The sequence below is a fragment of the Strix aluco genome, chromosome 24 (assembly GCF_031877795.1).
Source record: "Strix aluco isolate bStrAlu1 chromosome 24, bStrAlu1.hap1, whole genome shotgun sequence".
Lineage (NCBI taxonomy): Eukaryota > Metazoa > Chordata > Aves > Strigiformes > Strigidae > Strix > Strix aluco.
This window is the reverse complement of record NC_133954.1, coordinates 6,336,955-6,361,353: the sequence shown is the minus strand read 5'-3', so window position 1 is coordinate 6,361,353 and position 24,399 is coordinate 6,336,955. Positions and strand designations below refer to the sequence as shown.

The 24,399-nt window shown below is 56.9% G+C and overlaps 1 protein-coding gene across 1 annotated transcript; it reads right to left on the bottom strand.

Annotated features, from left to right (window-relative positions):
• On the bottom strand, nt 1–22,291 carry ITGB3 (integrin subunit beta 3). Its single transcript, XM_074849439.1, has 15 exons — nt 22,044–22,291; nt 16,741–16,826; nt 12,184–12,376; nt 9,915–10,167; nt 9,240–9,402; nt 8,486–8,647; nt 8,232–8,327; nt 7,931–8,020; nt 7,412–7,546; nt 6,547–6,976; nt 4,050–4,272; nt 3,726–3,826; nt 3,481–3,600; nt 2,229–2,395; nt 1–1,455 (listed from the first exon to the last, which is right to left on the bottom strand). Exons 1-15 carry the CDS (start codon nt 22,099–22,101, stop codon nt 1,387–1,389), a joined length of 2,346 nt encoding a protein of 781 aa, XP_074705540.1. The 5' UTR covers nt 22,102–22,291; the 3' UTR covers nt 1–1,386.
• Nucleotides 22,292–24,399: the final 2,108 nt, after the last annotated feature.

Genomic DNA, 24,399 nt, shown 5'->3' with positions numbered 1-24,399 from the left:
TTTGAGGTTTTCAAATTTTATTTATTTTTATTTTCGTGGTGTGAATCGCTGCCGCTCTGGTGCTGCCCATCCACTCCCCCCCCCAGCTCTGGGGCTCAGCCCCAGCTCCCACCCCAGCATCAGCAACTGCTGCCTGCAGCCAGATCCTGCTCCCACGCTGCTGGGGACAGGCCAGCCCGGGACCAGGGACACTTGGCCACCACCAGCTGAGCCAACATGCTGCTGGGGCCCTCGGGGCCAGCCCCACGCTGGGCACAAGGTCTCTCTTGCTTTTTGGTGCAATCAAGGGGAACAGAGCTGCCATGCTCTGGCTGGGGCAGGGACCAGGCAGCAGCACAGTTACAGCCAAACTCTGCTTGTGGGACATTTGTTTTTCCCTGCAGGACAACCCACAGGTGATACACAGCCCCAGGCAGCAGGACATGGCCCGAACCCTGCCTGCTCTTCTGGAACCCTGAGCTACACAGAAAACCAAGCATGGTGCACTCACACAGCCCAAAAAGCACAGAAAAAGGAGAGGTGGCCAGGCTCAAGGAATAACAAGCATCATGACCCTCCCCAGGCTGCTGCCTGCACATCCATGTGCTTTGTGGCATGGGGACAGTAGAGGGGGACACGGGGAGCTCAGCACCATCCCAGGGATGAGCCAGGCTGCAGCTGGGACCAGCACAGCTGATGCTACATAGAATTGGCTGGTGGTACAAACTGAGTGCACGTGGAGGGAAGGAGGAAGGGCACTGTGATGCTGGGGCACTGCTTTTCACTGTCCGGGGCCACAGCAGTGCAGAAACATGTGGCTGCAAGAAGCAGGGGGCTGCCATGTTGCTCGAGCGATGTCCTCAACCCACAGAGCCACACTGGCTCACACACAGAGCTGGCTCCTGCCTGCTGGCAGGGAGCGAAGCTTCCCGTCCCCCAAGGAGATGGCTCCTGTGCCTGCCCCCAGGGCTCTGCATCTGTCCAGTGCGCGGGGGGGACTCTCCAGGTGGGCAGAGCTTCACCAGCACGGGCTGTGGAGGAGAGCCCAGCTCAGCCTTCGGTTCGAGGAGCCAGTCCTGAAATCCACTTGACCCGATGAGCACCTAAAAGTTCACAGACTCGCCAGGCAGAGAAAGTCCCATTTCTCTGCATTCAGTGTATGGAGGGGCCGCCGGCTCCCATGAGGCGACCCGCCGAGGTAAGAATGAGAGGTTTGCCATGGAAAGCACGTCCCTGCAATTATGGTGGGGTGACGGACAACAAGGCTTCGGAGGCAGTCGAGGGATTGTTAAATTACACACAGACGCACTCACACACGCAGACACAACAAGCTCTTCTGTAAACTGGACTCCAGAAGATCCCACAGATCCTTGGTTGATCCCACGGCCAGCGCTGGATGCGGCATCCTTACATGTTCCCACGGTACGTGATGTTGGTGAAGGTGGACGTAGCCTCTTTATATAAAGGGTTGTGGCCCTGGGGGAAGAAGGAGGAGGAGGAGGAGGAAAAAGAGCATCATCAGTTTGTGCTTGGCATCAGCATTTGTTTTACTTTACAGCTGCAGAAACTGAGGCACCACTTCAGCATTGAGTGGTGGATCCATGTCTCTGCTCAAGGCTTCGGCTGCGCAGTTTAATGGCTCCCCAAAAAGTTTCATGGGGAAGAGCAGGAAAAGCTGCTGTGGGGGAGAGGGAAGGCAGCAGGAGCTCAGGAGCAGAGAGGCCTCCTGAAAGAGCCACACCATCGCATCCCACCCCATCCCTTCCCTCTGGGGAGGTAGAGGAGAGGTGGGGACAGGCACCAGTGCCATCCCAGCCCCCTCCCTTGTGCTCCGGGTGCCTCAGCCCTTCCAGCATCCCGTGGCAGGAGGGACCTTCTGCCTCGCTCACGGGATGGAAACACTGGTGTGGGCAGTGAGTAAGAGGGTCACGCTGGTGACAAGTGGTTGGAATATGCTGGAGGTGGGAAAATCATGTGGAACATCTGCTATCCCCTGTGTGCAGCCCCTGGGGCTGCAGCGGGCTCGGGAAGGGGTGTCCAGGCTGGCAATGTCACCCCGAGTCCTGCCTGTGACACTGTGCCATGCTTCAGAGAGGGATGGGGCAAGCTGGTCCCTAAGGACCACGTCCCAGGACCACAGACAGCAGCCAGGGTCTCATGCTGGGAGCACTGGGATCTGGATCCACTCAACCCAGGGGCTGTGGGGTTCAGGGGCTCCTGCCCACCACACTCAACCTGCTGGCTCTCACCGTGTCCCACTTGGCCCTGGCCTTCTCCTCCTCGAAGCGGGCAAACTCCCGTCGGTCATGGATGGTGATGAGGAGCTTCCAGATGAGCAGGGCGGCGAGGCCGATGAGCAGGATGGCGCCCGTCACCGAGAGCAGGACCACCAGGATGTCTGCCCCCTTCGGGCAGTCTGGCAGAAGGAGGAGGGCAGGGTTGGGGGGGGCTCAGCACTCCCAGGGTAATTAAAAGCAGCTCTGGGGCTGCCTGGCCATGGGTAAGTGGAGCTCCTCTGGTCTCAGGAGGGCTTCATCCTCCCTTGTTAGGGAGCAGGAGCCTCCACCCTTGGAGCACAGCAGGCTCCATAAAGGAGGAGCCCATCCATGGGGTGCACATGCTGCAATCCTTGAGCTCCTGTCTGTAGGGTGGGTGTCTGTACCCAAGCCTGGAGCAGGCCAGGGGCAGCAAAAGTCCCACCCATGGTGGGGGATGACACCAGAGACCAAGTCCTCAGGCTGGTAGAAGTTCACCCCTAAACCACCAGCCTGGCTGACACCCCGCACCACCCCTGCTCCCCAGGTGTGCGTCAACACCACGCTGGCAAACCGGGGCAGCGAGATCTGATGCGAACCCCAGCACCCACCCTGCTCCCCCTGCATGCTGCCCGGGGCTGCCAGGCCCTTGCCTCCCTCTCCCCTCTGGGTGCAGGGTATGGGAAGGGTGGGCTGCAGCCCTGCCCGTGGCAGGCAGTTGTAGCGAGAGCTGGCAGCTGCCTTTGTGGCCCTGCTTGTGAAGGATCTGCAGCCATGCAGCCCCCAGCTCATCTGGAAATCAGACCTCAAGGTTGCTGGAGACCCTGGGGCTGCTCTGCGTGGCGGGGGGCTGCCATATCCCAGCCCTGGGGTGCAGCTGTAGCATTGCTCCTGCCTGGCTAACGGGAGCCAGCTCTTATCTGCTTCTCGAGAAAAATCACACCCATGGAGTCAGAAACAGGATCAGGGCAGTGGGTTGAGCCCCCATCCTTGGCCTCAATGTGGCGGTGAAATAACTGAGCAACATGGTGGGGAAATGTGAGACAGGCAGGAAATCACGGCCCCAGTGGCACGGAGCAGGGAACAAAGCAGCTCTTTAACCCCTCTCAGCCCCCCACCACGGTGCCCTGTGAGCCTGGCGGCGGTGGTAGTTACAAAAGGGACACGAAATCCCCCCATTTAGCATAGAAACCCAACGCTGCACACTTTGGACCAGCCCAGCCCAGCTGCGGCAGCCGGGTCTTACCTGGCTCCTCGATAACGTAGAGGATGGACTTGCCGCTGGAGTCCTCGTAGTACTGGAACCGCACCACGCAGTCGTCCTTGTCCTTGTAGGTGCAGTTCACGGCATCCTTGCCCCTGTCACCTGCCAGAGCGAGAGGCTCAGAGCCCCCCGTGCCGGGGGGATGCACATGCGGGGGGAAAGTGGGCAGCGTACGCAGCCCCCTGGGCTTCCACACTTTAGGGCAGGGGTTGGGTATCCTCCCTTACTCAGTTGCTGCACTGTCTCGATCTCATCGCGGCACATGCGGCTGCAGGACTGCTGCTCCACCAGCACTCCCCGCTCAAACTTCTTGCACTCCACGCACTCCCTGAGGAAGAGGAGGGAGGTCCCGTGAGCTCCTCTGTGCTCTCCCCAGGAGACCATCACACCTTTCAGTCTCAGGCTGTGGAAACGGCTGCAATCCCAACCCAACCAGGCTGCAGCTGGTGAGAGCTCCTGCTGCCGGCTCCCTGATGGGCTCTGACCCATCCCAGCTCTCTGCCAGCTCCCCGCTGGGGTACGACCTGTCCCAGCTTTCTGCCCTCTCTCACTTTTTGATGGTGCAGGCGTCCGGACACGTGGGACACTTCTCGCAGGTGTCGCCGTAGGAGCCTGGCTGGGTGCAGTCGCACTTGCCGCAGATGCAGGAGCCGTGGCCGCTGCACACCAGCCCGTTGCTGGACATGCACGTGTCGGTGCGAGTGGTGCAGTTGCAGTAGTCACCGGTCCAGTCCGAGTCGCACAGACAGTCCCCGCAGCTGCACTGCCCGTGGCCTGGGGACAACCCAGAGGGTATTAGGACCCTCAAATATCCCTGTGGGTCCCGTTAGCAATTGTCCATATGGGGTGCTCGTGTACCCAGTGTGGCAGCTCCACCTCCGTGGGCACGGCAAGGCAGACCAGCTGCCCAGGACAAACCCTTTCCACTGTCCTTGGGGTGGGACACACAGCAACTCACATCAAACCTCAACATTCGCTGTGTCCCCAACACTCCTTTTAGTCCACCCAAATGAGAAAGAAATGCCAAATTTCAGGCTGAGCTGCCCCAGCTCTGGCAGGTTGGCAGCAGCAGCTGGAGATGCTCAATCAGATCTGTCTCTGAACTAGTCAAGCTTTGGCTCTGGCTTTTAATTGATGATTGAGTCAGGACATCTGGTCAAACCCCCCAAATCCCACTCGTTTCTCAGCCCTAGACCAGGCAGGGGAAGCTGACTGCTGGGAAAAGCCTGACAAGCTCTGCATGCTCACCAAGACTGGTTTAATCAGACAGACAGACATGCTCAAATCCTGCCAAAGCCTGGAGCTATTTGGATTGTGGTTTGATTTTGGCTCACAGACAAGACACGGTGAGTGGTGGAAAGGCCACGGAGCAGGCACACGCCGACCCGTCCCAAGCCCCGAGCGCACTGGGGCACGTCAGGAATGCTGCTCCGGGCCTGGGATCGGCCGGGCACCGTCCCCACCATGACCTCGGGGGCTCCAGCATGAGAAATAAATGTGTAACCCTGTTAATGAGGAACTAGGGCTGAGTCACAGGAAAACAGTGCCACGCTGGGTGACAAGGCATGGAAACAGAGGGGGGGAGCTGGAGAGAAGTGGCTCAATGGGATGGGATTGATGCCAGCAGGGTTAGACAGATCGGGTTAATTAGCAGCTTGCCCAGGCTGGGGGCAGTGCTTCATCATTGCCCTTGGCCTGCTGGATCTGGCAGCAAACAGGCAGCGGGAGCAGGGGCAGGCGCCCAGCTCCCCGAGGGCACTGACTGAGGGTGGGGGAAAACCCCAGCGTTTCCGCCTCCGTTATCAGCAGGCTGTTAAGATAAAGGATCATTCTCAGCAGCACAGAGGCAGCCCTGAACCATGAAGTTGGGCTGGGGGGCAGGCGGGGTCTGAAAAACTCAATTTGGTGACAGTGGGGAGCAGGAACAGTGTCATCTGGCCAGCAGGTTTCATCTCGCCCAAGGTTGGGCTCCAGCAGTGGGATCAGCTTTGGCCGCTGACATTTCCCTGGGCATTTTTGGGCTCACATCAGGAAAGCGGTGGCTTTTTTGGCACTGTGTTAGCAGCTGCCTCGCCTGGGCTCAGGGAGGGAGGCTGGGGATAGGAGAGGGGGTCGGTACCCCTCTCTCATTCCACCCTTGAATCACTTTTGGGGTGATCTGCTCCTGGAGAGGATGTGCCACAGCTTCATTCCCCAGTCTCGGGCACTGCCACCCCTCTCGCATCCCCTGAAAAAACAAGGAGATGGGGCAGAGCGCTGGGGTTCACTCAGACCCCCAGTGCTTACTGGAGATGTGGGTGAGAGAAACCCTGGATGGGGGTTCCTGATGGGGAAGAGGCCCTGGCACATCAGGACATGTGAAACTGCTGTTGGGACGGGTGTTTTGCAGAGAGGGGCTCCTTCGCCGGTCCCTGGCGTGAGAGCAGAACCCAAGGACCTGGTCCTCTCTCCGTACTGAGAGCAGCAGCAGCCAGGGATAGAGTGGGGGAGTCTGGTAGCACATGGAAGAGATGAATATTCAGGAGGGGAGATACTGTAAGGCCAGTGAGGGGGAAGAATTTTCTTCCCCGATGATTTTGCCAACAGGGAGTCTTCAAGAACTGAGTGGAGGATAAAAATTGCCTCTCCCCACCCCTCTCCCTCCACCCTGGGGTTTCCTCCTGCAGAGCAATACCTCTGATGTGTTGGGGGCTGCGATTTGAGCAAGTTGCCTGCCCTGTGCACTCCAGAGCTGCTTCCCTGGGTGCCCACCAGCCCCCCTGATGGGACTCCTGAGTCTAAGCAGGGACCAAGGTCTGCTTTTTAACCCTCTAGCCCATCACCCTGCCACAGCTCTCAGGCATAGGAGGTGATACCAGCTGCCAAAAGGGGAGTAATTCCCCTGGCATCACTTCAGACCCAGGGCTGGTCCAGAGAGAGCCGTGGCTGAGCAGGTCAGAGGTGGGGAAAATGCATGGGACAACCCCAAAATAGCTGGTGTTTCCCTTGTCTATGAGTTTGGGCAGTGTAAACACCCTGAGCTGCCTCCCCTCCAAGCCCAGCACTCACCTGAGCACATCTGGCCCTTGAAGCGGACGCAGGAGAAGTCGTCGCACTCGCAGTACTTGCCCGTCACCTTCCCGAAGTCGCTGCTGTGGCACACGCACTGCCCGCAGATGCACTCGCCGCGCTGGCTGCAGATGGGCTGGCCAGGCCGGGGGCTGCAGTTGTCCTGCTGCGAGGGGTTGTACTCCTCCTCCGAGCACTCGCAGTGCGAGCCCAGGCGCCCGGGGTTGCAGCGGCACACGCCGCACTCCAGCGTGCCGTTGCCTTGGCTGCAGGATGGGCTGTTGGCCTCGGCTTGGCTCTCGCAGGAGCAGTCGCAGTCGAAGTTCACCACCACCGTCAGGCTGTCCTTGAAGCCCACAGGTTTGATGGTGAAGGATTTCTGCTGCTCCCGCGGGCACCCCCGTACCTTGGCCTCAATGCTGAAGCTCACCTGGGGAGCAGAGGGGTGCGTCTGGGTGTCAGTGCCACCAGTGTGGTATTAGGGTATCCACTCCAGTCCATGCCCAAACTTAAGGAGCCCAGAAATGGGACCCACCAGGTCTGCTTGGACTTTTCAAAGCTGTCCCAGCTCAGTTTGGCTCAGGGTACCTGCTTCCCACAGTAACCAGGCTAAATCCCACACACTGTGGTCAGCAGACTGGGTTGAACTGGAGGACCACAGAATTTGCATTCAGCAGACTGAAAAAAGCATTTTCCTCCTTGCCCCCACCCAGCTGGAGCCCTCTCCCCATGGCAAAGTTTACGGGGTCTGTGTCACCCAGGAGGTGGTGGGGCAAGCAGACGGTGCTGGTGGAGAGCATCAGATGAGCTGGCAGTGCTGCTACGCAGAGGGGGAGAAAGCCAAGCCTATGAGCAGGATCCTTACCGTGTCCCCGATCTTGAGCCCCATGCAAGACTTGAGCCCCGGGATGACCTCATCGTTGAGGCAGGTGGCATTGAAGGCCAGGGACAGCTCTTCGGGGAGGTCACGCACCTCCAGCTCCACCTTGGAGCGGATTTTCTGGGGGAGGAGAGAGGAATGATGAAGAAGACAGCACAGGCTAGGCAGGGCTCAGTCCCAGGGAGGGGTACGCCCGAGCAGCCGCCACGCCACAGCGATGCTCCCACAGGCACAGAAAAGGAGCCAAGTGCTCCGAGTCTTTCTCAGGACTTGGCTACGTCATTCCCCGCCTTTGAGGATGGGAAGGGGCAGGTGGTGAACACAGTGATCTCCCTTCCCTGAGGTCCCCACACGTGTGGGTGGAGACAGATGCTCACAGCTGGTCCAGGGAGGATGCTCAGGGCTGGAGGAGCTGCCAAATCTGTGTGGGCTGCTTGCAGTGTGAAGCAGTGGCTATTTTGGGGGGGAGAGAGCTGTTGTGGGGCCATCACACTGCACACTCACCCCATAGGAGTCCACTATGAGCTGCAGGACATTGCTGGAGTCTCTGGACAAGGTGCCCACGGTTGTGCCTGGGATCAGCTCACTGTAGTTCTGGAAAAATATCATAACGATGGTCTGCTCGTGATGGGTGAGCGTGCCATGGCTGGGCCAAACCCTGTCCCGGTACACGAGAGCTTCCCAAAGAACTTTGGTAGGACAGGACGCCACCAAGCTATGTCTGACCACCCATGGCCAGCTGCAAAGGGTGCTCCTTGGGACCCACCAGCCCCCCATGAAGGTGGCTTTGCACAGCAGCTGTTACCTGGTAGAGGCCAACAACCGTATCTGTCACAGCAAAGACCAAGTTGATGTTCCTCTGTGAGAGCTTCTCAGTCATCAGGCCCAGAGAGGGATAGTCCTGGGGAAGAAGAGAGGCTATACCCTAGGAACATGTATCCCCAACTACCCTGGTTCCCATCATGCTCTCCAACCAGGAGACCCTGGACCACCTTTCCCATCCCATGGGGACCCTCAACAGAAGCTCTGGGCTCCCCAACCCCATGGGTCAGGGTTTACCAGTGTGGTGGAAGCAGAGTAGAAATTATCCTTGTCAATGTGGCACTGGGCATCGTTGGGCTGCACGATGCCAGCCAGCCTGCCATCCAGCGCAATGTGGGTCTTGGCATCTGTGGTGAAGACGAGTAGGTGTGAAGCATCATTCCTCCAGCCGATCTTCTCCTGCAGCAAAAGGCAGCTCCCAGTCACATGGCAGCATGTGCCAAGGGCAGCCCTACGTGCCAGCACCCTGCTACTGCCTTTGCTGCCACCCTGGGTCATGGCTTGGCCATGGGGACCCACCTGCCACTGCAGAGGGAACCGAGGGCAATTGCTCACCCAGGGAAGTGCTGAGGGGGTGGTGTGGGGGCTGTGGAGCCTGGCAGGCGAGAGACAGGTTTTAATTTGCTAGAATGTTAATCAAGGTGGCTAATGACTGAGGGGTGCAACTGCTCCCATTTCCAGAGAAATCAAGGTGCAGGCACAGGAGATGATGTCCCTTCTGGGCTGGTTACTGCAGGGATGACATGGGATCATCATCAGTTCCCAAGCACCTGCTCTGCTCCTCTCTCCTCCCAGAGCCATGTAGGGGTCCTGCTCTTCCCTGGCCTTGGCTATTGGTCTAGAAATGTCCTAGTTGAATGTTCACCCTCTCCAGATCTGAGCCCCCAGGGCTTATGGTCCTGTCCTGGTGGGGTTGGGTGGTCTCTGCCAACCCACCAGGCCCAGCCTGATGACCCTTTCCCAGCCCCAGCCAGGCCTTCTTGCCCCTTACATCACACACGGTGGCCTGGATGATGGCGTCGAAGCCGCCCTCGGGCGCATCACGGTTCCGTGAGACGCTCTGCTTCCGCACCTCCTCGTTGAAGCGGGTCACCTCGTCCGTGAGAGACAGGACGTGTTTGTAGCCAAACATGGGCAGGCAGGTTTCCCCAATCCTATGGGAGGAGAACAGTCAGGGCATGAGGCTCACTGAGCTCTTCCAGCTCCCACCCCTACTCTGCAGCCATCCCACATCCCATGGTCCTGTCCAGGATGGGTTGGAGGGACCCAACCACCCCAAGAGACTGAGGACACAGCCGGAGGCTGGTGAAGGACCTTTTAGAAATCCACCACATGTTCTAGAGATGCTGGGCTCAGGTCAGCTGCCAGCCTCTGTCCTGCTGGGATTTTTAGGAGTCACTTTCTTTAAGCCTCAACATCTCTCCTGAAACAATGGTGTAAAATTGCTTGTTCCCTTAAGAGCTTTTCAGTCACAATGATACTTTTAGTTTAGACTTGCTCCTCCTCCCTGTGTCAGCAGAACATGCAGTGCAGCAATGTTTAAACCCTGTCCAAAATCAGGCACCCAACTCCCTGCTGAAATCCGTTGATACAGATTTCCTGCCATGTTCCAGTGATGTCCCATTAACTTCTGGCCCTTATAGGACTCCCTCAGCCTGGGACTTACTCATAGCAAGGGTTCGTGATGGCTTCTGGAGGAGAGATATACATGTAGGGGGAAATGGGCTTGTCCACAAAGGCCCCAAAGCCGATGCGTAGGTTGCTGGTGAGCTTGCGCATCTCGCTGGCCAGCTTTGTGCCCAGGTTCTGGATGTTCCTGAGATCGTCCTTCATGGAGTTGGACAGGTCCATCAGGTAGTAGATATCCACAGGGTAGTCTTCCACTTGACGCACTTGGACGCGAAAGATCTGGGAGTCATCTGTAACAGACAGGGCAGCGGAGTGAGAGATCCTCTCCTGGGAGGAGCAGAGGAGGGTCACCACAGGGCTAGGGAGAAGGTCAGCCTACGGGGTCAGCAGGAACCCAAGGAGATGGTTTAAAGCTGCTGGGAGGAGAACATCATAGTTAAACAGACAGAAAGGGGCAAAGCCCTAAAGGCAGGTTGCTTGCATGGGAGATATGATGTGCACCCCTTGGAGATGGCAAATGTAGCTTGTGGATCCTGTTCTCCAACCTTCTCATTACCAGGACATGAGCAGATCCTCCTGATCAGAGCTGATCCCCCAAGCTGTCCTGCATGAACAGCGTGACCCACACACACTGGATGGAGTGAGTGGAACACCCAGCGTGTGGGCAGCGGGTCTTACAGGGATTACCAGGGGACTGCGTGGTTGCTTCGGAGTTCTCTGAGCTCCCAAGGACTTCAAGCATCTCCCGGGGCCTCCCCCATCCCTGTTCCTTCCCTCTCCTCTTGGCTCCTCCCAGCCCCTTCTGGGAAATTTTTGGTGAAATGTTTTCTATTGAAACAAAAACCTCCTTAGAATATTCTGGGGAACAGGCCAGTTTTGATGACTTTTGCACTTCAAAAAAAAAATGCTGAAAACACTCAGGGTTGACGTTTTCTTTCTGCCTTTTAAGAGAGACAAAGGTTCTTTCTTGCTGTTCTTTGAAACGGCTTCTTTGAAATGTAAGCTGGGGCACAGCTGCAGCCTTCTCAGAACACCTCAAATGTTGAGGAAAAAAGCTTTAATTAAGCTGAAATTGTTATTGTTTTCATATTTCCTTCTAAGTCTTCATGTCACATTCTGACTTCCAGGATGAAGAAAGTTTCAAACTCTACAAGAGCACAAATTGCTCCATCCCCCCTCCAGCTGCTTCGCTGGAGCACCACCATGTAGTCAGGGGTCCCAGCTTTGTGCTCAGAGAGCATCTGTTTCTCCTCGTTGAGATAAAACCACGAGGACTCTGAGCCTGTGGGACATGGGCTGTGACCTGTCCTACTTATATCCCTCAGCATACGGTCTTGGTTCATGAGTCAAGGCAGATGACTTGTGCCAAGCCTTCTTGGTTGGGCAGAGATGGTATCAAGCTGCGATTTTCTTCTACTGCCTCCAAGGAACGGGGACTTACAGCACTGCGCACTGTCTCTGTTCCTCTGCAGAGCAGCACACATACCTGGCTCTGCCAAGTATCTTTAGACCTAAATAGAGCAAGGGCCGCTTCGCAGTTACATGTCTCCATTGCGTGGGGACACGTCAGACTGCTGTCATTCAGACGGGTCAGGCTCCTCTTGGCCAGGCGCGGGGATGTGTATCTGGCCCCAGGGCTTTAATGAGCACAAGGAACCAAAACTGTTCCTGCTGAGTCTGGAAGAGTCATCAGTGAGTGGATGGCCAGGGGTGGGCTACGTGGGGGGCAGAGCACAGTGATGGCACCGCTCCACGTTCCCCAAACCGGTTTTGTGACCTTGGGCAAGTGACGCCCATTAGTTTGCTGCCTGCCTGGCATCACTCGAAACTCCTCGATGCTGGCAAACGATGATAACAGTTAATTGGCTCCAGCCTGCCTGGCTGAAACAAGCCTGGGAAATTACAAGGACCTGTTGGCAGTCCAACCCTGCCAGCTGCTCCATGGCTCGTTAGACACGAGCTGACTTCCACCAAAGCACCCGGAGTGCAACAGCAGTGCCTAAGGTCTACGTGCCTTTATAAAATAAGCCCGTGTGTTGTTGAAGTCACATCCCCCATCCTGCCCCTCGGGATACCACAGGATTGAGCCAAGAGACTGACCAGCAGAAATCAGCTTGCAGACAGCCTGCTGCCCATCGGGGATGTTCCTGGAGGGTCTGGTGCAGCCCCCAGCCTGGCCTTGCCACCCTCAACGGACACGAGACAGCCTTGGCCGGTGGGACAGGGCGACGGCTCACTCATCACTTCAGCCCATTGGGTTATTCCCACCGCATCTCCCCTTCCCACAGCAGCCTGGGGGCTCTTACCCGGTCGCAGGTTCAGCTGGATTTTCTGGGGGCTCATCTGGGTGGTGGCAGAGCTCCCTGAGCCCTTGTCGCTGAGGGGCTGGTTCTCCAGGATGGTTACGCTGCTGGTGGGGAACTCGATGTAGTCCTGCCCACAGCCATTTTTCAGGAGGTTGGCACGTAGGTCACAGCGAGGGGATGATTGTGCCAAGACCTGCGGGAGAGGGACATGGTCAGGAGCCAGCTCCCCACTGGGAAGCCCCAGGGTTATACTGAGAGGAAGAGAGAGGGACCCCTTTTCCCTGGAGAGCCCCTGCTTTATCACACCTAAGCCAAGACTGGGCTAAGAGGCTTTTTGGGGCACATGGTGTCTGCTCGTGGGAGGTGACAAACAGAGGGGATCCAGGATCAGCAAGTCCTGCCGGGGCTCCAAGCAGGTTTTGGTCTGCCGTGCTCCATGGGGGAGCTCCCTGCCAAGAGGGGCAGTGGATACCATACCCCTGCCAACCCCCTCCTGACTCCTAGCAGCCGGAGCCTCAGGTTTGATTTTTGGCAAAGCTAAAAGGAAAGACTGTCTACGTGGGATGGCTAGAAGAGGTGAGGCAGGATGTGAACATGTCAGGCTGGGGGTGAGAGGCAGAGTCTGGAACTTTTTTTATTATTTTCTAAACTCTGGCAAAAGACAAGCCACATTTTCCCCCCATTTTCTTGACATGTGCCCTTAGAAATCTTGCCACAAGCAAGGAACAGGCCTGCTGTGGGTGAGCCCATCGCATGAAGCGGTGCTTGATTCCTGTCCGGGAAGGGTTCAGGCTTATCTCTAGCTTTCCAGCTTCCTGCCGGATGGAGCCAGCTGGGGGAGAGAACCAAAAAAGGAGTGAAAGAGCAAAAAGGCAACAGGGCTGTGGGGGAAGCTGTCAAGTGCCCGTCAGGGGCAGGAAGCACAAAGTGTGGAGTCACGATGGGGTTCCAGCCCCGTCCTTCCTTTCCTAGAAAGCTCCCAGCTCCTTGCCCTTATCACGGCAGATTCAGAAGGGCTCCCATCGCTCCCGTTTCTCATGAAGACAAATATGGGAAGAATTTCACAGACCAACGCTGCCAGGATCTGCTGCCACAAGTTCCCGGCCAGGCAGAAGCCACCCTCCCCTCCAGGGGATTTCTCCATCTCCCTCCCACAGCCCAAATCTTTCCACATTCAAAGTCCTGCAGCAGATGACCTGCACAGCCTTTCCCTGCAGCAAACTGGGGTGGCACAAATCCTGGTGAGGCTGGTTCAGCTCCCTCCCTGCTCCTGGGAAGCTGGATCCCAACGCTGCAGCCTTCCAGCACTGGAGCGGTTCCCCATCCAGGATATTGGCTCCCCCAGATTCAGGCTGGCTGAACCCAGGAATGAATTTTTGTGTGTTTTAAGCAAACAAGTGGAAAAACGCAAACAGTGTCAGGAGGCCCTGGCTGGCCTACCGCCCTCTGGAAACAGTGGCCAAGTGATAGCCAGAAAATACATCAGCAGGCGTGTTCCTCCCCCGCGGCCTCCCACTCCCACCCTTACTGCCTGGACAGCATGCTGTCAGCGAAGAGGACAAGTCACTGCTCTAAATTAGCTCCCTTGCACCCACCCACCCCACAGGCTTGTCCCACGGGGCTCCCTGCTGCGGGAAGAGGTGCCTGGTGTACTCTAGATCCCATCAATCATCACGTACATTCCTGTCCCAGGCGGGGAAATCACTGGAAAAAATATGCAGGTGAAAAGCAGGCTGGGCAGGCAGGTTTTTAACTGTGGTGCTGGGCTCTTGGGTGATACCTGGAGATCCTGGGGAGCTCCCAGGACCTCAGAGGCACATTATGAGATTAGCTGTATCATTCCTACTGCAAGATTCCCATGGAGAAGCCCAGGGCTGCATCCTTCCCCTTCCCCTGGAGCCCCAAACATCATGATTGACTCAGGATGCACAAGAACCTCCCAAGCAATAAAACTACTGCAAAAGGCAGAGGAAGAAGTTTCTGTGCCATTGACGGGACATTTGGCTATGAGGCTTTTGCAGCTCCCAGCCCCTGGTCTTCCCCCCCCGAGTCTCTGTAGACTTGCAGACTCAGTGACTTGGACACAGCCCCAGGTAGGAGCGACCCAGAGCAGCCCAGGCTTGCTGGTGACCAACTCACAGCGCAGGGACTTCATCCACTGACACAGACCCTGCAAACCCCGCTTCCCCACCAGCACAGCCCTGACAGCATCGGCTCCCCATCACGGAGATGCTGCAGGGGGGACGTGTTCCCAGCCCTTCATCACAAGCCATCCCACAGCCGAGATGCTCCCCAGCTCCACCTCCCCTTTGCGCACCTCCATCCCGCTGTAGGGAAGGAGGTTTAAGCTCAAGCTCCCTCCAGGATGGGGAAACCTGATGATTTTATCCCCAATCGCTGCCTCCAAACACTTTAAGCGAGGGCAGGGTCAGGCAGGGTGCTGGCAGAGCCAGCTCCATCCCCCAGCTCCCTCCCTGCTGGGCGGGGGGGGGCTGTGGGGAGTCACACATCCCCAGGGCATCTCTGTTTTCATCTCGCAGGCCACCACATACAGCATCAGCTTCTCTGCAGGAGAGCTCCTGGGAGGACCCAAAGCACAGACGCCTCTGCAGATTAAGTTAAAACCTTCCAGCAGCTTCTCTAAAAAAAAAAAAAAATCAAACCCTGGTCCAGCCTTGCCTCCATGAGAACCAGAGCGGGTGACATTTTGGGTGGGTGAGACCCTGAAAGATCTGTCACCATAATCTCCAAAATGATTTTAGAGCCACATCTCAGCATTAAGGCTTGGCTTACTTTTACCAAAAGGAAAAGCAAGTGGATGGGCACATCTATTTGTTGGTAAGAGTGGTCAAGGTCTCTGAAAAATAAATAAAACTCAATTCTCTGCATCAGCACTCAGCAGGGTCAGTGATCACAAAAAACTGCAATGAAATCCCTCTCCTGTCCAAAGCCAGGATGGAGCAGGGGTATCTGATAACCCCCGGCTCCTCGGGAAGGCAGTCTGGGTGGGAAAGGGCTGCAGTGGGAGCAGAAGCACCAATAAGGGCACTGTCCTTTTAAAAAAGAAGGGGGGCACAGTATCAGAGACCTCCCCCACCCCGGGGAAATTAAACAAACCCACAGAAAAAAACCCCTCATTTGCTAAATTAAGACAATGTGGTCCAGATGTTGGAGGCAGAGTTGCTGAGCAGAGTTTGCACAGCCTGGCTCTCCGGGGGCTGGTTGCTGGCAGCGGGACGGCTCCCTCACTGCTTGTCACGTCTGTCCGTGAGCACAGCTCTGAGCAGCACTGGAAATATTTCCTTTTTTGGAAACCTTTGCTGATCTGGAGGAAAAAAACCACCCCATCACAGCCCCCGATGCAGCGTCAAGACACCCAGCCCAGGATCAGCAGCCGGGAAGAAGCCAGCCCAGCCCAGCCAGTCATTGCCCCTCCAGAGAGGGGAGCGAGGCTCCTTATCACGCTGCAAATTTCAGCCACTCCTTGCGGGAGATAAGCCGAGGCACCAGCATCTTTATTCACACCACACACCGAGATCCCGTATCTGATGGGCGCAGCAAGCAGAGGCATCCCCTCCAGATACACACTGACCCCAAAGCACTGGGCCACACAGGCACGATCCAACAGCGATAGCCAGCTCAGATCACTTCTTCCCAGATTGTTTCCCAGTGCTGGTGGGCACCATGGGCACAGCAAGAGGAAGCAGGGTTTCATGGATGGGGAAACAGAAAGCAAGAAAAAACTTGCTGGAGGGGGAACTGCGCCTGGAGAACTGCAAAGTCCTGAAGGTTTCATCACCTCTCCCCATTCCAGCCTCACCTCCCCTTGTCTCTGCCCCGCGGCTGCTCTCCCATCGTGTTGGGAAACTCCCTCCTCTGACCTTCCCGATGGACCAACCCTCAGGACAGCATTTTTAGAGGGGATCGTGGCAGATCTTCCAGGCTCTCACCCACCAAGAGTGATTTTAGAGCCACAGCTCAGCTCTCACATCCTCTTTAGCTCAGCAACCGAAGTCAGGCACCTTGTGTTCCTTCCCCCTCTTTCCAATGAAAAAGAGGCTTTTGAACCCAAATCCTAACTTCTAATCAGTACTTTTTCTTCCTCCCACCAGGCTCCCTTCCCTTTCCAGCCCTTCCAGCAATTAAACTCCTTTAGCCAGAGCTTCACAATGGGTTTTCAAGAATCAAACAAAAAGTAAACTAAGTTTTCAAACATACATTTTTTGAGAGACAAAGTGAATTCCCAGTGGAAACATCAGCATTTCCCAGCCAGCTCCACACAGCGCCCTCTGACACACCCAGATAAGGGGCAGGTTCTCAATGCAAGGCAGGAACGGGCAGCCTGAGCCCCGTGATGTGCATCTCGAGCTGCGGTCAGAGCCAGATGCCGCCAAGGAATGTGTTTAGACACGGTGGGAACAGATGGAGACCGAGCGTGTGGCTGTAACACAGGGACCAGCACCCATCCCTCAGCCCCGAGGCTCGTCCCTTCCTACACACCCTCTGCCCAGCTCAGGGACGTGCTCCAGCCCAGCTCAGCCTCCTCCCAGCTCTTACCTCCGCAGAGCACCAGGCGCAGAGGGGGCTCACGGCCAGGCACTGCTTGCAGGAGTTCACCCCACGGGTGGTGCAGATGTTACCCCCTGAAACAGCAAACAGAGTGGTTACAACCTGCAGAGCCCAAAATCTACACATGTGCTGAAGTGCTCAGCCAGCAGCTTCAGGAGCAGCCACAACCCCTATCCCACCAGGGCTCTGCTCTAACCCCTTTCCCAGCCCCAAACCCCGGGTGCTTCCTCCCTGCCCCTTTTATAACCACCTCCCCAGCCCAGTATCAGCTGGGCTTCATCCTGCCTGGGACTGAGCTCATTTCCCACCTGCCGGCTCCTTGGGGTCTCCCCATCTCTGCGATGTCACACATATGTTGGAGTGGAGCCCTCACCACTGGCTGGGGGGACAATATCTCCCCTCGTGCCTCCCTGCAGGGATTTTGGGGCAGCAGGGAGGGGGAAGGGGTGAGCTCCCAGGGGCGCAGCACAGCACCCGCAGCCCTGCCGGCAGCTGGGGAACGGCTGCCTCTTCCCATCACCCCTGACCCAGGGTGGTCGGTGCCTTCTTGTGCAGACATTAAACCCAGCAGCTGGTCTTGGCTCAGGTTCAAACCCACGGAAAGGAGGGGAGGGAAAGGGCATGAGTCCAGAAACGTGCTGGCAGCAGTTTGCGCTGATGCCCCGGGGAAAGGTTGGGCTCTGTTGTGGCTGTGGGGACTTTGGGAGATACACACTGGCACCCGTCACAAATGTCAGAGGCCAGTGGGTCCCTGTGGGGGATTAAAAGGCCCCAAAATGCCCGCAGGGGCCCCAGGGCAGTGCCAGTGCCTGCCAGGGCAGGAGGAGCTCCTCCGGCAGAGGCAGGACTGTGCGACTCTGTGGTTCCCGTGGCCAACGGTCGACGCGATGCGTGGCTGGTGACACAGCTGTGGTGGCTTCACCCTCGGCTCTTCCTCCCTCCCGGGACACAAGTGTCTCCACAGAGTTGTAGGATTCCCCAGGCAGAGCAGACTGCAGCCCTGTGCCTGCTTGGTTGGGGGAACACTGCAGCCTGGGGAGCCTGGGGGATGCCGGCGTGGAGCAGCGGGCGCTGGGGTCTCCCCTTTGCCCCGTGTCCCCCCGTCCCCGCGCAGGGCTCTCCCCAGCAGCCGCAGGCAGAAAAAAGCTGCGTTTTCTGCAGCCGCAGGAATTGCAACACAAAGCAGAAAGAGGAAATGGTGAAATGATGTCGTCAGGTCTTTGGGCAGAACCACGGTGACGGTGCCGTGTGCCCATGCATGCAACCTGAGTATGCACACGTGTGTGCACATATGTGTGTGTGTGTGTGCAGCGTGTCACAGCCCTGCGTGTCTGTACGAGGCTGGTGTCACAGGCTGAGCTGGACACGTTGTAGCTGTCCCAAAGGCCAGCGGCTGCTTGGGGACGTGCCCCAGGGCACTGAGGCCAGTGTGCCCCGTCGGACCTCTGCTGCCCGCACTCCCTGCCCGTCCGGCGCAGGGGGACTAAACCACAGGCTGCACCCCAACTGCCTGGCTCAGCACCAGCTCTGGGGGGGATCCACTTCCAGAGCTCTCTCCATACATCAAAATACCCAGCTGCAGCATGCGAGGATGGGAAAGATTTTAAATTTAGAGTTGCCTAAAAGAACAACAGGTCAATCTCCAGTGCTTTCTGCACTGAGGACACTTAGCAATGTGTTAGCGGCGATGTTGCACCCTTGGGTGGACAGGTCTGGGCAGCCGGGGCTTGGCAGGGGGAAGGCAAAGGGCTCTCAGAAGGCAGCAGTGGCACTAACAGCGCCGGCTCCCGTTTCTCACGCCTGCTCCTGCTGCGCCTGTGTAAAATCGCTCCTGCCTTGCCAAGCGCCAGCGCCTGCAGCCCAGTGCCGGGGCACGTGCCGTGGATTTGCGCTGTGCCGCGCAGCTGGGAGCCGGTTCCAGCAGGGCTGGCAGCAGCTCAGCCCTAGGGGACGGTGGCAGAGGCATCACCCCGGCAGCTCGAGGTGCTCGGGATTAAACTCTTAGAGCTGCCAACCCCGGGGTGGGAGCAGCTTCCAAGACAGCAGGTCCCTGGGCAGCCCTGATGCTTTCATACTTGGCCCAGCACCGTGGCCCCCCCGGACAGGATGGGGGCGAGGTGCCAGGTAGCGTCCCCTGTGCCAGGAGTTTCGTTGCTTTCTTCTGCTTTCACGTCCCTCCCTGTAGCACCCGTGTCCAGCTGCTGACTCCTGGCTGCGCTGGGGGCAGGGTTATAGCGCCCAGTACCACCAGTAACGCTCCTGGCCCAGATTCCTCTTTAATGTCAGCGTGGGGTTTGTTCCCTCGGGGGTGGGTTTTAGCTTGCTGTGGGATGGTTCAGTCGCCCAGCTCTGCCTCAGCACCCAGCTTGCTGGGGCAGTGCAGAGCTGACCAGGGCCCCTGCCACCCCCGGGTGCTCCAGCCACACTCCCAGCCAGGGGATGGGACCCAGGGCTCGCACCAGCATCCAGGATGTGAGACACACTGGTCCAAATCCTACCTCAAACAGGTTTCTCCTGTGACTTGAGCCAAGTCCCTCAGTGCTCCCTGCCTCAGTTTCCCCTGTGCAGTGTTAACACCGGTCTCAGCAAGACCCGGCTGCACTGAAACACAATGTGGAGGATTTCCAGGCTCGTGTGTGCTGGCTGAGCCCCTGGCTGCCTCCGCTTCGCGTCCTCATGCTGTGAAACCTGAGCTAATGTGCCCCAGGACTGTCCCTCTGGGCTGGGGAGCTCATCTGCTCCCCAGCATTTGGGACAAATGACCTCCTGCCTATGCACAGCCTCTGGGCCCTGCTGGTTTTCTCTCCTCCCCTCCTGCCGCCACCCCACAGCCCAGGGGTCCTTGATCTGGTGTCCCCCCTCCACACTGGAGATGTAAACCCAATTTTCTGGCTGATTTTGGAACAAGGGCCACAAGCCAGGCTGTCACACCCGGGCAGAGCAGCGGCCCCACAGCTGGGGAGGGGTTAGATGGGGCTGCAGCACAGAGGGTCCCTAAAGGGGAGATGCTGCCATGCCCAAGGCTGCCCTGGTGTCTGCTGTCACATTGTGCCACCATGCCACTGCCAGCAGCGGTGCCTTTGCCTAGGGGGTCCCCGCAGGTGGGTACCTGCCCCCTTGGGCTGCCCGAAGCCTCAGCCTGGGGGTGTCTGCCCCAGACTCATGCAGCCCTGTGGTCCCCATGTTCTCCATCGCTCCATGACCGAGCCACGTGCCTGGGGATGGAGGACCCTTCCCCAACCTCCAGCACCCTACGGAAGCCATTCTTGGCTGCACTTCACCCGGGCCTGGCCGGAGCAAGGTCATCCCTTCCCCCTGGGAAGGGGCCGAAATCCCCCGGGCGCCAGCGGTGATTAACACAGGGCACTTATCACTGTCCAAACATGGGGCTCGACCTGCTGCGGAGCAGGCAGCCTCACCCCCCTCGCTGCCGGGAAATGTCTCTATTTTGGCATTTCCAGCACTGCTTGCGTGGCTGGACGCAGGGTGCGCTGTCAGGAGGGCTTCGCAGGAGGGAGGTGGGGACAGGGGAAGGGGGGACCTTGGGGTGATGTGGGAGCAAAAGCAGAGGTGGAGGAGAGCGGAGGATGCTGCAGCTTGAGCCCCTTCAGGTTGTGGCCCTGTGAGTGCCCAGCAGCGCTTCCCAGGCTCAGGACACTGCCTGGCTGTGAGCAGGTTAACAAGATCCCAGCACAGCCTAAACTAATAAATTCTGGGGTTTAGTTCTTCCCCCCGCCCCCCCCCCCATGTTTGGGGCTTGTTTTTCCAGCCATAAAAACTAATAAACCAAAGTACAAAAGCTTCATTTTTTTACTATGAAAGCAGCTGTTCTCATGTAACGGTTTAATCCTAACGACTCAGGCTTTAAAAAAAGAAATCCTAGCACATGAAATACAGGGAAAGGGGAGATAAACTGGGCAGCATGGGAACCACCCGCCTGGGGCTGGGCAGCGCCGCGGCCCGCGCCCCGACTGAGGTGAAATGATGCACTTGAAACACCCCAGACGTCTGTGGCTGAGCATCACCCTTCCCTGGCTGGAGAAAATTACTCAGTCCCCCGTCTGCACTCCAAGTAACCTCTTCCGTGTACTGCATGAGCCAGCCACGCACTTTGTTTTTTCCCCCTCTGCCAATTTGAGCAAGAATGTGCACACAGAAAACTTGATAAAGATATTTGAGAAAACTTGATAAAGATACAAACCATACTTACACCCTCTCTGGCCTTTCTGCTTGATTCAGTGGTAAGGATTTGGGCTTTTCTGGCTGATCTCCTGCTCACGCCATCCCAGGGCTGTGTCTGTTCTCTACACCTCTCCCTGTTTGCCACCATCTTCCCGGAGAGGGGATGCCCCAAACTGAGCTCAGCTGATCACAGACACAGACACACAGGACCAGAGAAATCACCTGCACAGCCCCAAAGTGCAGCTTTAAAAACCCAAACTCTTCCAGGGGTTATCCTATGTCCTGTACTGATGACAGCTCCCTCCGGCAGCAGATCAGAGCCTCAGGCTGTTCCTGGGAATTCAACAAGGTCTGGAATTCTTTAGACACAATAATGTTGCCCCAAACCTCCTCGAATGGGGCCTCAAAAACAATGGGACTGATTTATAAATCAGGAGCTGAGAACACCACACCGTTTCACAGTTGTGAGATTTGCTTAGAGCCCCAGAAACGCACCTGGGGAGGAGATAACGCTTTTCTAGGCTTCTCCATGCTTCAAACATTGGAAATTTTTTTAAAAATACAAACTACATTTGTCCTGAAATCAGAGTTTTTAAAGAAAAGCACCAAAACAGCGTGAGAAAAAACAACACAAGACAGCAGTGCTGACATTAGTACACCCCATGCCCTTAAAATGACATGGATACAGTGACTACCTGCTCTCAAGCTCCCCCAGAGTATTTTCTGTTTGTGAAGGACGGAGCCCAAGTCACACCCCAGTGCTTCCATTACAAACCAGTATCCGGAGCCAAGCACAGCGTAGGTAGAGAATATAAACTTGCCGCACCCAGTGCAAGAATAACGCACCAAACCATCTCTTGACCCTATAACATCTTTGAGAAACCCTCCTGGCCCTGACCCAGGCGAAGCCCAACCGGCTTGAGCCGTGCTTTGTATTTGGGAACTGCGCCGAGGTTTCAGGCTGCCAGCTCCCCCTCCGAGTGATTTTCCCGGGAAATCACAGACCCTGGGAATGCAGAAAGTCCTGGGATTTTGGGAAATAACAGGCAACATAATCACTAAATGACCTGGCTTTAAGCAAGCGACAGCGCTACAGGCTGTAAACCTACCCCAGCCGCCAGCAGCGCAGAGCGTGAGGATCCCGAGAGCCACGTAGAGTTTTCCCATTTTCTTCTCCGAGCCCTGAACGTGGGGGGCTGCTTGGACCAGCCCCGCCGTGAGCGATGGAGAGCAGCTCTGGGGTGGCCAGAGGTTTTGAGCAGTCCAGGAGATGAATCATGAGTCTGGGTGTATGACATACATGGCGAGCAGGGCTGGCTGGAGGAAACCGCTGGCTTGTCACTCAGTTTTGAGTCAGGGAGTGCCCCCGCCCGCTCCGCCTGCAGCTTCTCATGCTTTTTTCACTCTCTCAGCTCAGACAAGGACCTAATAAACCCTGGCAGCCAGTACACGGCACTGGTGACCTACAGCCCTGGGGCTGGTAACAGGCTCTTTCCCATAGGCTCTTTTGCCTGGGTTTAATTCCTTGCAAAATCTTGCTCACTCCCTCCTTTTATTAACTCTTGCATGAAAGGCAGCCTGGGTTTTAAATCCAGTCCGAGCTGCCTCTGAGTTCAAGGATTTAAGGGGCAATATACCAAATACATACTGATATGAAACTGTCAGTTCTTGGCTCCCCTCCCCAGAGTACTGGTGCAAATGGAATATTTCTGCTGAAACGGAGCTGGGAGCTGAGTGAGACCCAGAGACTTGGTGAAACCAGCAGTTTGAGTATGAACCTGGACATCGCAAAGGGAGGGAAGTTCAGCTTTGGCTTAGATTATTTGGACCTGATTTTCTTCTCACTTGTGTTGTTTTTTCTCCTCTGTGTCCTCAGAAATTGCTCCTGTACTGAGCAAGTATAGGGAGCCAGACCTGCACCAGAACTGTCCCCACTGAAATGCTGGAGCTGCTTGTGGGTGCCTCCCTAAGGGGTTTTATAAACCTGTTGTTCCCCTGCAATACCAAGGTCCTACTCAGAGACGGGAAAACTGAGGCACTTAAAATACAGCTGGGGGGCAAAAGGGAGGGAAGAGCTGTTTGCCAGGAGCCCTGGGATGCTCTCTCCCACCAGGTGACAGGGGTTGGGGACAATAATAACACAACTCTGCGTCAAGATGATCCGACACACAGAAAACACCAGGCAGCAGAAAACAAGCTCGTGTGGGTGCTGAGAGCTGCAGCCGCAGCCTGGCAGTGCCGGATGTTGAGGGGCAATGTGCAAGGCGCTGTACGAGAACCACAGCCCTGCTGGGAGAGATGGGGATAGTGGCACCTGCCCCAGAGCCGTGCAGCTCTCAACGAGACGTGATGGCGTTTGTGAGGGTGAGGGGGAGCTCGGAACTCTGCCTCAGGAGCTGGGGACTTTTCTTGGCTTTAAAAGAAGGTTTGATGCCTCTTCGCTGCCCCACTCAGCCCCACTGTCCCTGCGGGTGCTGCTGCCCTCCCGTGGCTGCGTGGGCTCTGCTCAGCCGCAGATCATTTTCCGTCTGGGATCCAACTCCCTCCCCAAGACTTGTTAATGACGATTTGGTAAAGGGGACTAGGAAAAGCCCATCGACCCCCCTGCAGTGTCAAAAAGGGCGGCACCTTGGCTGGGACATCAATACAAACCCAAACCTGCTTTCCGGGGGGCTCTACGTCTCGTCCTGCTCCAGATCCCAGAGCACTGCAGACCTCATTAGCCAGTTTTAGGGCATTCAAATTCCTGCTTTTCCTGCACATGTCCTGCCTCAAAAGGCTTTCTACGTGGCCCTTCTGGCCACACGGCAGCCTGTGCCCACGGGCTGCACTGTATCACCCTGCAAGCACGTCCCAATGCTTCATGGAAGGAACAATGAATTTGTGTGAGTTTCTAGAGAGGAAATGTGGGAGCCCTGCTTGGCTCTGCACGCTCCACAGATCCGACCTGCCATCGATCTCGCAGCCCCTCTTCACTGGTGGACCCATCCTGCCCAGCAGCTGGTTGCCCAAACCAGCGAGTGCTGCCGGCTCCAAAGGGACACACAGCCCTGTGTGGCCTGAAGCTCCCTGCCCAGCATGAGCTGTGGTACTGCAGCCTTGCTTCCAGCATGGAGCAAAAACTCTGAAGAAGAAGGAAAAAGTCACAAAATGAGGTATTTGACCTTCCTGCATCTGTCTGGGCTCTCATCCTGCCTGAGGCCAAGGATGGCATGAACCTAATTCAGCATGTTTGGACTGAATTTCCCTGCCAGCTGCAAGAAGGTGCTGCTTGTCCTGGAAACACCGCCGTGATGTTTTCCAGGCACCGCATAATAGACAGTGGGGTGCTCTGGGGATTGAAGTCCCTGGATGGATGAAGGCAAGGAGCAGGCAGGTCTGAGACCTGGGCGGCCCCACAGCCCCGGCTGCCCCATCACCACAGGCTGTGACCCAGGAGCGATGGGTGCAGCAGCCCCAATCCCT

Excerpts from the sequence above, each read along its gene's own strand:
- ITGB3 (XM_074849439.1), bottom strand. The coding sequence starts at position 22,101 with ATGGGAAAACTCTACGTGGCTCTCGGGATCCTCACGCTCTGCGCTGCT. Across the intron at positions 8,328-8,485 it reads ACTCTGCTTCCACCACACTG|GACTATCCCTCTCTGGGCCT; the intron begins GTAAACCCTGAC and ends CTTCTTCCCCAG. Across the intron at positions 3,601-3,725 it reads CGAGACAGTGCAGCAACTGA|GTGACAGGGGCAAGGATGCC; the intron begins GTAAGGGAGGAT and ends TCGCTCTGGCAG.